Source organism: Schistocerca cancellata, chromosome 2, assembly GCF_023864275.1.
Source record: "Schistocerca cancellata isolate TAMUIC-IGC-003103 chromosome 2, iqSchCanc2.1, whole genome shotgun sequence".
Classification (NCBI taxonomy): domain Eukaryota; kingdom Metazoa; phylum Arthropoda; class Insecta; order Orthoptera; family Acrididae; genus Schistocerca; species Schistocerca cancellata.
Genome location: NC_064627.1, coordinates 590962417 through 590978375, shown reverse-complemented (window position 1 = coordinate 590978375; position 15959 = coordinate 590962417). Strand labels below are relative to the sequence as shown.

Below are 15959 nucleotides of genomic sequence, written 5' to 3'. Positions count from 1 at the left end.
GCCACAGATGAGAAAATATTGGAAGCTATTATTGCCTCCGTGAATAAGCGTGCTGGCCAGTAAACTGGTGGCGTCGACTTCTGACTGTCAGAACTGACTGCCATTACTGGTCCCATGTACAACAACCTTAAAGGAAATACACACAGGCAACTACACGACTACTGTCCTCTCGTGAGACGGAGGCATGTGGCAGCATTGCTAAGGCAGCCTGAACCGCTTTCCTGTTTGTGGGAGTGATGTCAACAGAGCATTTATAGGCAGCTTGTCTTGTGCCTTGCTTTCTTGCCATGTGCTTCGTACCTCTCTCTGCTTTAGGTTAGAGCTAAGCTTTTGCAATATGATTTGCACTCTAGTGCTGCTGGCTTAGAAGAAATAACACAAGCTAACGAACTTTTGCGCTTATTGACAAAACTGCTTAACAGTTTATTGTAAAAATAATTATTACTGCTATTACTACTAATACTTATACTACAAAAAAGTGAGGATGTCCAGCCTCCCTTGCCTCCTTTAATAAGCCAGCACAGTTGGTTACAATTCTTTTTAATTCATTTCACCACTTCAAATTATTGTGTGTTACATTATTACAGATAAATGATCGTAAAGAACAGGTGACTGCTAGATTGATATTCCTGTTATGCTGACCAAGAACATTTTCCCACTTTAGAAGGACCACAGAATAGGGTTTACATCTACATCTACATGGATACTCTACAAATCACATTTAAGTGCCTGGCAGAGGGTTCATCGAACCACCTTCACAATTTTCATTATTCCAATCTCGTATAGCGTGCGGAAAGGACCAACATGTATATCTTTCCATACGAACTCTGATTTCCCTTAACGCCTTTTAACATCTGTAACTTACACATAAAATGGCATGAACGTGTGCGAGTGGGGTGTTTCCACATGTAAGTTTACTTGAGAGTGGTGGTGGGGTAATGCACATGTAAGTAATACACGCCTGTCGAAAACTGGATTTATGTCCTTATTTACACACAGCTCCGTTGTGTGATTGTAAAACCTAAATAATGCTTTGCTTCCAGATATCTGACCTCTATTGTATGAAAACTCAGTGGAAAAAATATCCAAGTCGTAATGGAACATTTGCAGTTTGCCACGAAAACAAAACACAACAATAAAATAAGGATTAATAAGACACATAGTCACATTACTAATAATATATTCACTCATTTTGTTTATCTGAGGCTAAATAGAAATTTCTTCTATACTAATAAAATTCTTGATCTGGCTCCTAGTACCGTCTTCCACCCTGATATTTCACTTTTCACTGCCGGTGTAGTGCATTTCCATCCTTTTGAAAATTTTCAAATGATGGTTATGTTTGAATTCCAAGAAATCCTTAACATTAATACTTTGTATTCAGGTTATTAATAAATCATTAACTTCTTTAATCCTTAGCTTGATGTAAAAAAATTCTTAATTTAGTATATATGACACATAAAGTTCTAGGCACTAGTCGTAGTCTTGAGATTAGATTAGATTAGATTAGTTTTTCGTTCCATAGATCCATGTTGAGGAGATCCTCGTGGATGTGGAACATGTCACTTTTTTTAAATTTTATATATATATATATATATATATATATATATATATATATATATATATATAACAATACTAATACTATTACCAATACTAATTTTATGATACATACAATACATCATTTGTTTCTATTAAAAAATTCGTCAATGGAGTAGAAGGAGTTGGCCGCTAGTAAGTCTTTCAGGCTCCTTTTAAACTGATCTTTATTTGTAACTAAATTTTTTATGTTTGCTGGCAAATTATTGTTCCTGAGTAGTGGCCCCCTTTTTGAACTAAAGTAAGTGCTTTTAAGTCCTTGTGCAGATCATTTTTGTTCCTGGTATTGTATGTATGAACTGAGCTGTCTGTTGGAAAAAGAGATATAGTATTTAGGACAAATTTCATTAAGGAGTAAATATACTGAGAGGCAGTAGTTAGTATACCCAGTTCTTTGAAGAGGTTTCTACAAGACATCCGTGAGTTTACTCCACAAATAATACGTATTACACGCTTTTGGACTCTGAAAACTTTTGTTTGACTTGAAGATTTACCCCAAAATATTATGCCATATGACATTATGGAATGAAAGTAGGCAAAGTATGCAAGCTTTTTCACTTTTATGTCGCCTATGTTTGCTAACACTCGAATTGCAAATACAGATTTGTTAAGGCGTTTCTGCAGTTCTGTGGTGTGCTCCTCCCAACTGAATTTATTATCAAGTTGTAATCCCAGGCCCGCATCTCGTGGTCGTGCGGTAGCGTTCTCGCTTCCCACGCCCGGGTTCCCGGGTTCAATTCCCGGCGGGGTCAGGGATTTTCTCTGCCTCGTGATGGCTGGGTGTTGTGTGCTGTCCTTAGGTTAGTTAGGTTTAAGTAGTTCTAAGTTCTAGGGGACTGATGACCATAGATGTTAAGTCCCATAGTGCTCAGAGCCATTTGAACCATTTTGTAATCCCAGAAATTTAAGACTGTCAACCTCTTCTATCTGCTCTTCTTCGTACTTTATGCATATGCTGGGTGGAAACCTCTTACAGGTTCTGAATTGCATATAGTGAGTCTTTTCGAAGTTTAATGACAGTGAGTTGGCTTCAAACCATTTATTAATATCCATGAAAATATCATTAGCAAATCTGTCTAGAACTACACTCGACATACTATTTATTGCTATACTTGTGTCATCTGCAAACAAAACGAACTCTGCCTCTGGCAGTGTAACTGATGAGAGATCATTAATGTACACAAGAAAAAGCAAAGGCCCTAAAATGGATCCTTGTGGGACACCACATGTAATTTCTTGCCACTCTGATGATGACTGATGACTTAATTCACTAGTCCCTTGCACTGAGACCCTTTGTTTCCTGTTGGCTAGGTATGTCTTGAACCATTTTGCAGCACTGCCCGTGACACCATAGAATTCTGATTTATTTAAAAGGATGTTGTGGTTTACACAATCGAATGCCTTTGACAAATCACAGAAAATACCTGCTGCTTGTAACTTGTTATTTAATGAATTAAGTACATTTTCACTGTAAGTGTAAATAGCCTTTTCAATATCAGAACCCTTCAGAAATCCAAACTGTGTTCTTGATAATATGTTATTTGTGGTCAGATGCTTGAGAAGCTGCCTGTACATTACTTTATCTAAAATTTTTGAGAATGCTGGCAAAAGAGAAATCGGTCTGTAGTTTGATGGCATCTCTTTATCCCCTTTCTTGAATAGAGGCTTAACATCTGCATATTTCCGCCAGTCAGGAAATGTTAGTTAGGTTTAAGTAGTTCTAAGTTCTAGGGGACTGATGGATATAGATGTTAAGTCCCATAGTGCTCAGAGCCATTTGAACCATTTTGTAATCCCAGGAATTTAAGACTGTCAACCTCTTCTATCTGCTCTTCTTCGTACTTTATGCATATGCTGGGTGGAAACCTCTTACAGGTTCTGAATTGCATATAGTGAGTCTTTTCGAAGTTTAATGACAGTGAGTTGGCTTCAAATCATTTATTAATATCTATGAAAATATCATTAGCAAATCTGTCTAGAACTACACTCGACATACTATTTATTGCAATACTTGTGTCATCTGCAAACAAAACGAACTCTGCCTCTGGCAGTGTAACTGATGAGAGATCATTAATGTACACAAGAAAAAGCAATGGCCCTAAAATGGATCCTTGTGGGACACCACATGTAATTTCTTCCCACTCTGATGATGACTGATGACTTAATTCACTAGTCCCTTGCACTGAGACCCTTTGTTTCCTGTTGGCTAGGTATGACTTGAACCATTTTGCAGCACTGCCCGTGACACCATAGAATTCTAATTTATTTAAAAGGATGTTGTGGTTTACACAATCGATTGCCTTTGACAAATCACAGAAAATACCTGCTGCTTGTAACTTGTTATTTAATGAATTAAGTACATTTTCACTGTAAGTGTAAATAGCCTTTTCAATATCAGAACCCTTCAGAAATCCAAACTGTGTTCTTGATAATATGTTATTTGTGGTCAGATGCTTGAGAAGCTGCCTGTACATTACTTTATCTAAAATTTTTGAGAATGCTGGCAAAAGAGAAATCGGTCTGTAGTTTGATGGCATCTCTTTATCCCCTTGCTTGAATAGAGGCTTAACATCTGCATATTTCCGCCAGTCAGGAAATGTTAGTTAGGTTTAAGTAGTTCTAAGTTCTAGGGGACTGATGGCCATAGATGTTAAGTCCCATAGTGCTCAGAGCCATTTGAACCATTTTGTAATCCCAGGAATTTAAGACTGTCAACCTCTTCTATCTGCTCTTCTTCGTACTTTATGCATATGCTGGGTGGAAACCTCTTACAGGTTCTGAATTGCATATAGTGAGTCTTTTCGAAGTTTAATGACAGTGAGTTGGCTTCAAACCATTTATTAATATCTATGAAAATATCATTAGCAAATCTGTCTAGAACTACACTCGACATACTATTTATTGCAATACTTGTGTCATCTGCAAACAAAACGAACTCTGCCTCTGGCAATGTAACTGATGAGAGATCATTAATGTCCACAAGAAAAAGCAATGGCCCTAAAATGGATCCTTGTGGGACACCACATGTAATTTCTTCCCACTCTGATGATGACTGATGACTTAATTCACTAGTCCCTTGCACTGAGACCCTTTGTTTCCTGTTGGCTAGGTATGACTTGAACCATTTTGCAGCACTGCCCGTGACACCATAGAATTCTAATTTATTTAAAAGGATGTTGTGGTTTACACAATCGATTGCCTTTGACAAATCACAGAAAATACCTGCTGCTTATAACTTGTTATTTAATGAATTAAGTACATTTTCACTGTAAGTGTAAATAGCCTTTTCAATATCAGAACCCTTCAGAAATCCAAACTGTGTTCTTGATAATATGTTATTTGTGGTCAGATGCTTGAGAAGCTGCCTGTACATTACTTTTTCTAAAATTTTTGAGAATGCTGGCAAAAGAGAAATCGGTCTGTAGTTTGATGGCATCTCTTTATCCCCTTTCTTGAATAGAGGCTTAACATCTGCATATTTCCGCCAGTCAGGAAATGTCCCAGATATAATTGACTGGTTTCACAAGTAACTTAAGGCCCATCCACACGCAACGATCTGTCTGCGCAAATGTCTGTGCACATCACATCTGCGCAGACAGATCGTTGTGTGTGGACAGAAGATTTGCACCAACTTGAGGTGTGTGCAAACCTGGAAGTTGGAGTTGGAGGTTTGAGCGAAACCGCTCAAGTCTGTGGGTTCAAACCACATTTGCGCAGATAAGTTGGAGCGTGTGGACAAGAGATCGCCGCAAATCTGGCGCGGAACAGCTGTTTGCTCAGTCTAGTGTTTGTATTTGTGCGCACAGGACATTAAAATGGCTGATACTCGTCAGTGTCCTCGAAAGTTTGTTAGTTAATTCACTGAAATATATAGAAAACACCCATGTTTGTGGAAGATTAAAAGTAAAGAATATAGTGACCGAGACAAAAAGACAGCACTATACAATGCTCTAATTGAAAAATTACGGGCAGTTGACGCCTCGGCAAACAGAGAAACAGTAATAAAAAAATAAATTCGTTGCGAACTGTTTACCGAAAAGAGTACTCCAAAGTTCAGAAATCAAGAAGATCTGGTGTAGAAGTAGATCAAGTATACCAGCCAACGTTATGGTATTTTGATCTGCTTGGCTTTCTTAAGGTTTGCCCTGCAAATCTCGCAGTAAATTTAAGTGAGAAAACTGCTTTCGCTTTAGCAGCCACTGTCTACACCATTTTGACCGCTTTCTCTGTTTCCTGCGGCTGGTCTGAATGTTTTTTGCAACACAAGTTGCGAACACAGACCACAATAGAACTTCCTCCATTTCTATATTTCAAAATAACTGAATTAAATTTTTGACGTTTACGGGGAGCGTAGTCGCTTGCCACTGATATTTCTTTTCTACACCGACAGATGGCGGGCGAGTAGTAGATTGGGGTTTGTGTCGTGTGAACACATCACATTTGCAGCGATCTTTTGCATGTACAGACATCTGAGCCGATGTCTGCGCAGACAGATCGTTGCGTGTGGACCGGGCTTTAGAATTGTACTAAACTCACAAGAACATGCCTTAGTTAACTTTGTTGATATTTCATCGTAACCACTAGAATGCTTTGTTTTTAAAGATTTTATTATGGAAGTTATTTCTTTTGGTAAAGTGAGTGACATATTCATGTACCTGAAGCTATTTGTAAAGGCTAGTTTCAGATATTCAAGGGCATTATTTACTGATCCTGACAACCCCATTCTATCAGTAACGGATATAAAGTACTTGTTAAATAGATTTGCCACACTATGCCCATCGGTTACGAATGTGTCATCTACCCTTAGTACTATTTGCTCCTGTTCCTTTCTGGTTCTACCAGTCTCCTCTTTCACTATATCCCATATTGTTTTTAGTTTGTTCCCTGACATTGCTATCTTCTTCTCGTAGTGCATTTGTTTAGATGTCTGAATTACTTTTTTTAATATTTTACAGTATTCCTTGTATTTAGCTAAATCATCAGCATTGGAGCTATTCTTGGTCGACAGATACATTTTCCTTTTTGTCTTACAGGAAATACAGAATGTCATACATTTGTTACGACCACCATAATCACAATCTATTCGTCTGCATGCTTTATCCCACGGCCGCCTAATACAGGCGGCCGTGTTTATCCTCTTTCATTGATCTTAATCTCTCACTGTGGAGAGGTGTCTGAGATCATTGTATATGTACTGATGTATGTTGGTGAAATTAAAAACTGAAAATAGATTTTGTAGTCAAACTGAGCAACACTGTACCTAATTCCTCTCTGATAATTCTCCACAGCACAGAAGTATCTTTCACATAACGGAACCGTATATTCGGTTTTTTGTTGGCAGTTTTTAATATCTGTTCTTCGAATTATTTCATAAATAAATTTGCTGTAATGTAGCCTCAGGCGCTCCACTTAGCCACACCACCCATCTCTTCACGAAACTCGTCGTTCCGTTTGAAGTGCATGGTCATGACTCATGGTTCCATTTTAAAAACATAGTCATGAGCTAATATTTAAGCAGCTCTGCAAATTGGCAGGAAACATCCAGTTCAACTATTCCAGCAACTCCATAAGTTGGACCACAGTAAACAGCGATACCTTATCGAAACTGCTATGCCCTCGAACTCCCATTCAGTTTCCTGAAGAAATTTACCAAATTATTGATAACAGAGCCCAATCGGCCCACGTCTGTTCCAAGTGGTGTTGGCAAGAACTTGGCAATTGAATAGGTGAGCGAACCAATGGTACTTACGACAGGTCTCAGCAGAATGTTTTCTTTGTGAATGTGTGGTAATCTAAAATGTCTCGTTAATAGACCAACCGAACTCAACAGGACTTTCTGAGCACTCTCCTCGGTTGAAGACTTCTTTATTAACCGTGTAAGAGTTCTAATGACTTCGTTTGTGGAGCCTTAACTCAGCTTCCTATATGTCCGCGGACCTAGGAAGTCGGCAATCTTACTGTGACAGTGGGTCTCGTTCGTGGCTGATCGATTACAGTACAGGCGATAGACCAGTGCAAACAGTAATTAACGTAATTATACCTAGGTGAAACAATCCACTGCGTCTTAAAGCGGAACGACCACATAAAACAAATAGCAGGTAAAGTACATGCCAGATTGAGATTCGTTGGGAGAATCTTTAGGAAACGTAATTCTTCCACGAAATAATTGGCTTACAAAACATTCATTCGATGGATTGTTGAGTGTTGCTCAACAGTCTGGGACCAAACCAAGTAGGTTTAATAGAGGAAGCCGGCCGGAGTGGCCGTGCGGTTCTAGGCGCTACAGTCTGGAACCGAGCGACCGCTACGATCGCAGGTTCGAATCCTGCCTCGGGCATCGATGTGTGTGATGTCCTTAGGTTAGTTAGGTTTAATTAGTTATAGGTGACTGATGACCTCAGAAGTTAAGTCGCATAGTGCTCAGAGCCATTTGAACCATTTAATAGAGGAGATATAGAAGACCTAATGAAAAGCGGTGTGTTTCGTTACGGGATTGTTTACTTAGTGCGAGAGCAGTACGGAGAGCCTCAACAAACTCCAGTGACAGATGCTACAATAGAGGGGTTGTGAATCATAGAGATGTTTATTGTTGAAATTTAGAGAGCTTGTGTTGCAGAAAGAGTCAGGCAGCAAACCACTTTATCCCAAACACGTCCCGCGAAATGATCAGGACGAGAAAATTAGAGAAATTAAATGTGTTACGGAGGTTTACCGACAACCATTTTCGTTCCTACGCACCATTCATGAATGAAACAGGAAAACTGGAGGAAACGGTTGTGGTACCGCAAGTACCCTCTGCCACTCATCTTACGGTGGCGTGCGGAGTGTAGATGCAAATTTAGAATTCTACCATTCATGAAATACGTTTCACAGTCACAAGGATAAGTGCACAAGTTGTGCGTAGTATTTTTTCCCGACTGTCTGTATGTGATTTAGTCCAGGATTGACTCGTTGTTTGTATGTGTACCTTTTATGATTGATTGCTCTTTTTGCTAGCTTCTGTGCTTCAGAAAGTTCTATCATTTCACTATATTATAGGCACAATACAGTAGGAATAATGTAACATATAGTAACAAATAGACTGTGTTGTTGCCTTTTTGATTTGTTCAAGTTTTACTATTTTGTGCATTTAGTACGCACGTCACTTTGTTGTTGATGTGACAGTACAAATCGGGCATCGATGCAGTTTAAAAAAAAAAAGTGTACTGATTACATTGACACACGAAGGTTGTTCGATGTGAACAGGATGCTCAGAAAATCAAGACGGAGAAGCACTTTGACGCAATGGTTTCGGGTCAGATAGTGTGCGTCAAAGATGACAATAATAAGCGTGTGATACTGTGAATTAATGGCTTTAATTTGGCATTCCTGTAAAGAGGCAAAACGAAAATGGTGAAGGTAGTTGTGTTTTAGCTTTGAGTGGTTCGTAAAGTGAGGATGTACGTTACCGGCACTGGTGACAATTAGATGTTATGTATGTTGGCAGCGTAGAGAACATCTGGGATGTACTGTGTTTTGGTTTATGAACCGGCGTAGTTACTGTTGCTCGGTTAGGATATGGACAAATAATTTTTTTTAGAAAATGGAAGATATACAGCTTACTGAAAGTGAACAGCGGTACTTTGGTGACTTGTTCGCATGCTGTGATTTAGAAAATACAGGAAAAATACCATTGTCTAAAGCAGCTGAACTGTTTAAGTCTGCAAATCTCCCTATTGGTATCTTGAAACAGGTATGTTCACATTTTGTGTGTCTTCTACTTGGAATATAATACACAAAAATAAAGAGAATGGATCTTTGCTGCTGACAGCATTGAACGTTACGGCAAATGATTATTAATTTCGGTTCCTGATTGCTTACTCATAGGGACTTGGCTGTCATTAAGCATTCATAATATTACCGTGTTGTGTTGCTGCTGCTCACGCGTTTGCGAAGTCATTGTATTGCTGTGTTCACACTGAAGGCTAATTTGTAGGTGAATTTTGTTCGTAGTGTTCATAATTTTGCAAAAGCAGATTTATTTGAAATGGGAGGGAATTGGACATTGGTGCCATTTCCTTTGGTTTTCATGATGTTTATCCTGTGTAAGATAATATACGTGTTTCCTGTTTCCTACTGTCTGGACAATGTCAATGAAGTCCTGTTCATTATTTGATACAAAAGATTCTGGTCACTACTAAGGTATGTTGCCTACATATTCCCTTGGTTAATATGGCATTGTATTACTTTTTTTTGTGAAGAAATCAATTTTATGTACTGTTGCTATAGGAGCAAAGGGTGTCTTCCAGACACGATGATGGACTGGATGTGATATACTGTAGATGTGGGGAGAAAAGTGTTAATCTGTTAAAAAAATGTAGGACTGAAAGACCTGATTCCAGATCTCTAGAAGGAAATGTAGTGCACTACTTACTAATAGTGATTTCATGTTCATATGTTCCAAGAACATATGAAGTATTCTCTTAGGAATGGTTTTAAAATGATGATCAAATATAAGTAGGCTGTAGTTGTTGTAGAACCTTCTTTCTACTAGCATCATCCAGACACATTTGTTTGTTTATTTTTATTCAACCTTGAAGGGTCATCTCAGAATGGTGCAGAAATTGTCATGGTAATAGAATTCTAGTGAATCAAAATTTATATACAAGTATTAGAGGAAAGTGGAAGAAAGTGATCAGTGAATGTAGAAGACAATCAGAAGCATTCCTGCAAAATGGTAGGAGCCTAGTTTGGAATGAAGATGTCCCACAAAAAAGCAAAGAAATAATGTATAGAAATTACTAAATCACAACACTTAGCCAATACATTTAAAACATGGTAATGAAGAAACGAGATGTAAGCAGATTGCAAGCATCTGAAATGAAGTTCCCCAGAGGCAAGATAGGAGTAAAAAGGAGAGATAGTATGAGGAATGAAAGGGGAGTATTGAAAGAGGAACCTTTGCAGAGCAGGAAAGAAAAAGGTTAAGATTGTATGGGCACTTAAAAGAGAATGGAAAGCAAGAGGATTCCCAGGAAGATACATGAAATGGAGATGCAAAGAAAATTACCAAGAGGAAAAGAGGGACAGGTGACTGATAGGTGTAGAGGAGTGTGTTAAAAGAACAGGAAGGACTGGACCAGAGAGGACACAGAAAGATGGTGGGAAAACAGGACTAGATGATGAGGCTTGTGTTCCAAACAAACCCAGCTTGGGGCTGGAAACTGTTAAATATGATGATGATGATGATGATGATGATAAGACACAAGTATGCTTGAGGATAAGACACATGATTATTAAATCTGAGACAGGCCCTTTTGTATATGTCAACATATCAAAGATATTGTGTTTATGTGCCTCAGATATCTTTTTGTGGTATTGATATCACAATTTGGGGGAGGGGGGGGGGGACTTGAAACTAGACATTTAGAGGCAAGGCACAATTTTAAACAAGTCTACAGGTTTGATGTTCTCATTGAGTCATCGATCCACATGCAAATTATTAAGCTACACGTTGGTCCGATAGTGGAAGAGGGTCGTGAAGAATGTGGAGAGAAAGAAGGAATATATTAGTATAGATAATAATCATTGCAAATAGGTACACTGTGATTAATCTTAGTTTGTCTGTAATAACTTTAGATTTATTTATTTTACTCCTTTTATACAGCTGTCAATAGACATAAAATTGTAAAATCCACAGTACTTGGTTGTTTCTTGTGTATTGATGCATTCTTGTTGTTTACACAGATTTCTTGTTGTCACATACGAATATTGAGTTGGGCGTTCCTAATGTGATATGTAGAAACTTACAATCTTTTCATTTAATGAACGAGTTGCCTCCTCAAACTTATTATTCTTTCTGTAGTTAGATGCAAAGCGTACTGTTTGTGCTAATGATCAGAAGCACAACAAATAAGCCATTGTAAAATTATTAACTCAATATGTTCATTTATGTCTGTACTGGAAACTGTCAATGCTTTTTTTAAGACAATATTCACTGAAACTATTGTACTCCTACAGTGTATTCTAAGCTTACTGCACACTTGTTGCAAGTTGTCATGTAACTCCATTAAGTTGAAAAGTGAACAGAAATAGAAGCTGTTAATTTTCATCTATAATATTGTTTGTAATACCCCTTTTAGACAGCTTTTTTAAGCCTATTTTTGGATTATCAAGGGAGAGTTTTACTGGTCATCCAGAACCACTATTCTTATTTAATTTTGGTTAACTCTGTCCAGATTCAAATTTTCTGTTCTTGTTTCACTATTGCCACAAAAAAAGAATAAAAAAAATAATCTAACTGAAAATGCAGCATTTGGTTTACCATCAAAGGAATTATTCACATGCTGTTCAAGTAATGGAACATTAGGGTCAACAGAAACATCCGATCTCACGCGTCGGCTTTGACCCGTGACGTAAGGGTGTTGTGGTGTGTGACATCATTACGGCGCGGAGTTTGGTTTGTGAGTGTGGCGTGTTTGTAGATGTCGTGTTGTTGTTTGTTGTGCCCTCTGGTGGTATGTTCATGGTTTTCGTTTGTTTGGTGTGTTGGGCTCAGTTTGCTGTTGGTCAGTGGTGAGTGCTGCGTGCGTCTTTTTGAAGCGGAATTTGTATTAGTGAGTTAACGGTTTTGTGTGATGGTTAATGTAATGATGATTGCTGTACGTCGGATGAGTTTGTTATTAAGTGTATTCGGTTGTGGTTTTTTGTTCAGGAATGGATATGAAAGACCGGATTAATAGTTCTCGGTTGAGGGCTATTTTCGTCTTTATGATACGTATGCGACGTTTTTATATCCGCCATATTTGGTATTCGTATTGGGAGATGTTTTTGAGTTACATAGGTCAAGGGTAGCGGTCGATCCTAAGTTATGGGATTAGTAGCTGCTGTTGAGCTATATAGTTGGAGGGAAGTGTTCAATCTCAATGTTTGGTGGAGTATATTGATTTTTGTAATGGGAGATGGGATCGGGAGTTGCTGTTGAGCTATATAGGTCAAGGGAAGTGTTCGATCCCAATTTATGGGGTCGGGAGCTGCTGTAGATATATGTAGGTGAAGGGAAGTGTTTGTTCGCAATGTTTTGCGGTGTATTTTGGTTTTTTTATTGGGGATGGGATAGGGAGATGCTGTTGAGCTATATAGGTCAAGGGAAGTGTTTGATCCTAATTTATGGGATCGGGAGCTACTGTAGATCTATATAGGTCAAGTGAAGTGTCCGATTCCGGATAAGAATGTGTTTTGTGGTATTTGGTGAGTTTTGTGATGTCGATTTTTTTCGTCGTCTTCCGTGGTTTTGTATGGCGGTGGGTGGCTAAATTTGTGTATATTTAGTTTCTCCCCACCCAAAAACCCCCAATTTCCCACGCTTGTCCCGTAAGAGTCATTAGGCTTTTTGTGAAACCTGTGTGTGTGTTGTTTTTCTATGTATTTTCGTCTTTATGATACGTATGCGACGTTTTTATATTCGCCATATTGGAATTGTCGTTTCCGCCATATTTGTGACGTCATGGGTCAAAGCCGACGGGTAGGATCGGACGCTTCTGTACTTCCGAACATTACATATCAAATGAACCAGTGGTCCTCAGTTAACCATGACTATTGGTTCATGCTGCAGTATATGTCCTGTCAACTGCTCACTTATTTTAGTGAAGTTCTGCCATAACACTTATTTCTCCCCAGTTTGATTCAGTGCCGCATCATTACTTTTCTGATGTACCCAGCTAATCTTTATCATTCTTCTGCAGCAGCATCATATTTTAAAAGCTTCTGTTTTCTTCTTATCTCAGTTAGTTATTCCCCATGTTTCCCTTTCTTCCATATAGATAGTTTCAGAGAAGACCTTGTAACACTAGAATTTATCTTCAAAGTTACTAGATTCCTGTCTTCAGAAATACTTTTCTTGCTATTGTATGTCTACATTTTGTATCCTCTCTACTTCAGCTGTTATCGGTTGCTTTGCTGCCCACATAGCAAAACCCATCTACTACTTCTAGTGTTTCATTTGTAATCTGACTCCAATACCATTGACTGATTTAATTTCACTGAATTGCATTACCCATGTTTTACTTTTGTTGATATTTATTGCACAATGTCTTTTCAAGACACTAACCGCTTCATTCAAGTACTCTTCCAAGTCCTTCACAATTTGTGGTGGCAAACTTAAGTTTTTATTTCTTCTCTCTGAACTCTAATTCCCTTTCCAGATTTCTGTTTGGTGTCTTTTTACTGTTTGCTCAATGCACAGATTGAGTGACATGGTGGATAGGCTACAATCCTGTCCCACTTCCTTATCAGTTACTGCTTCCCTTTCATGTCTTTTGACTCTCTTAACTGCAGTTCGATTTCTGTATAAGTTGCAATTACTTATCTGTCACTCTATTATCTCCACTAACGTCAGAATTTCAAAGAATATATACCAATCGGCATTGTCAAAAGAATTTTCTAAATCTACAAATGCTATAAACACAAGTTCACCTTTGTTCAACCTATCTTTCAAGTTAACCTTATTGTCAGTATTGCATTGCATGATCATACATTTCTCCAAAAGTCAAACTGATCGTTTCTGAGGTCGGGTTCAACCAGTTTTTCCATTCTTGTGAAAGTAATTGTGTCAGTATTTTGCAACCATGACACATTAAATTGATGATTCGGCAATATTTTCGCCTGTCGGGACCTGCTTTTTTGAAACTGGAATAGTTGGCGTTTCCTTCAAGTCTGAGGGATTTTGCCTGTTTCGTATATCTTGCACACCGGGTAGTACTGTTTTGCCTTGGTATGTTCTCCAAAGGATATCAGTAATTAAGGGAACGTTGTTAACTCTGCAGAGGCTATGTTTTGACTGAAACTGTTCTGCACTCTGTAAATTTTTTCCTCATAATATTATATCTCCCGTCTCATCTTCATCTACTTATCTCATCTGATAATATTTGTTGGTTCATTTCCTTTGTACAGCTTATTTTCTGTATTCTTTCCATCTTCCAGTATTATTGTTTCCCATTTCCCATTTTTTGCTTAGTATTGGATTGCACTCTGAGATTTTGATATTCATGCAGAGGCTTCTCTTTCCTGCAAAGGCTTCTTGGGTTTTCTTTTAGGCAGCACTATCTATAGTTCTACCTTCTTCTACCCCTTTGCATTTCTCCTCTAGCTATGCTGCTTAGTTATTTTTGCACCTTCTATGAATATAATTTTTTAGACGACTTTATTTCCTGTTTCCTGCTTCTTTTGCTGCATTTTTGTTCTTTCGCCTTTTGTAGACTAAGTGCAGTGTCTTGTGTGTTATCTGAGGATTTCTACAAGGCATTGTCTTTTACCATTTTCTCCTCTGCAGCTATTTCATCTCCGTGGCCTATTGGCTCTGTGCCAAGGCGGTTTCTGCCTGGGTCGCTCAACCACTGATAATCTTGTGTCCCTCGAGTCTACCATCCGAACAGCCTTTCCCAGATGCCAACACCTGGTTGCCATCTTTTTTGATTTACGAAAAGTGTATGACATTACCTGGCGACATGATACCCTTGCCACGTTATAAGGGTGGGGTCTCCGAGTCCCGCTCCCGATTTTTATCCAAAATTTCCTGTCACTTTGTACTTTCCGTGTCCAAGTTGGTGCCTCCCATAGTTCCCCCCCATATCCAGGAGAGTGGGGTCCCTCAGGACTCTGTATTGAGTGTATCTCTATTTTTATTGGCTATTAACAGTCTAGCAGCTGCTGTAGGGTCGTCCATCTCACCCTCTCTGTATGCCGAAGACTTACGCATTTCGTACAGCTCCACCAGTACAGGTGTTGCTGAGCGGTGCCTACAGGGAGACATCCACAAGGTGCAGTCATGGGTACTAGCCCATGGCTTCCAGTTTTTGGCCCCAATGGTGGAACTTTATCTTACTGACAATCCTCTCACTGTAGTGGAGTCCTTGCATTGCAGGTCAGGCATGTACAACTGCTCACCCGTTACGTTGCACATGTTCGTATTTCTCCTGCGCATCCTTTTCCCACCCACAGTGATTCATCTCCTGCGATGGTGGCCCAGGTCAGTTGCAGTTCGTGTCAGATCCTTTCTATCTTTTAGATAGTCCTTGCCTTTACCACCTATACTCAAAGTCCATTTGCATACACCTCCATGGTGTACACCTAGGCCGGGGCTTCACCTGGACCTTTCACATGGCCTAAAGGACTCAGGTGCCCCCATGGCTCTCTGCCGTCACTTCCTCTCGATTTTTGACATTTACCGAGGCCATGAAGTGGTTTACGACGATGGCTGATGGTCACGTAGATTTCGCGTATGCCCAAGGAGGACATATTGAACAGCATTCCTTGCCCGATGGTTGCAGTTTTTCACTGCAGAGCTGGTGGCTATATTTCGTGTTCTTGAGCTCATTTGTTCATGC

At 39.0% G+C, this 15959-nt stretch overlaps 1 protein-coding gene across 2 annotated transcripts in view; it reads left to right on the top strand.

Annotated features, from left to right (window-relative positions):
- The first annotated feature begins 8864 nt into the window (after window positions 1-8864).
- LOC126162223 (ralBP1-associated Eps domain-containing protein 2) overlaps window positions 8865-15959 on the top strand; it is a 116079-nt gene continuing 108984 nt past the window's right edge. The window contains exon 1 of one of the 2 annotated variants that reach the window (XM_049918581.1): window positions 8865-9328. In XM_049918581.1, coding sequence (XP_049774538.1) covers window positions 9179-9328 — 150 coding nt within the window. In that variant the 5' untranslated portion in view covers window positions 8865-9178. The remainder of the gene's footprint in view (window positions 9329-15959) is intronic. The other variant, XM_049918580.1, reaches the window with a different exon arrangement.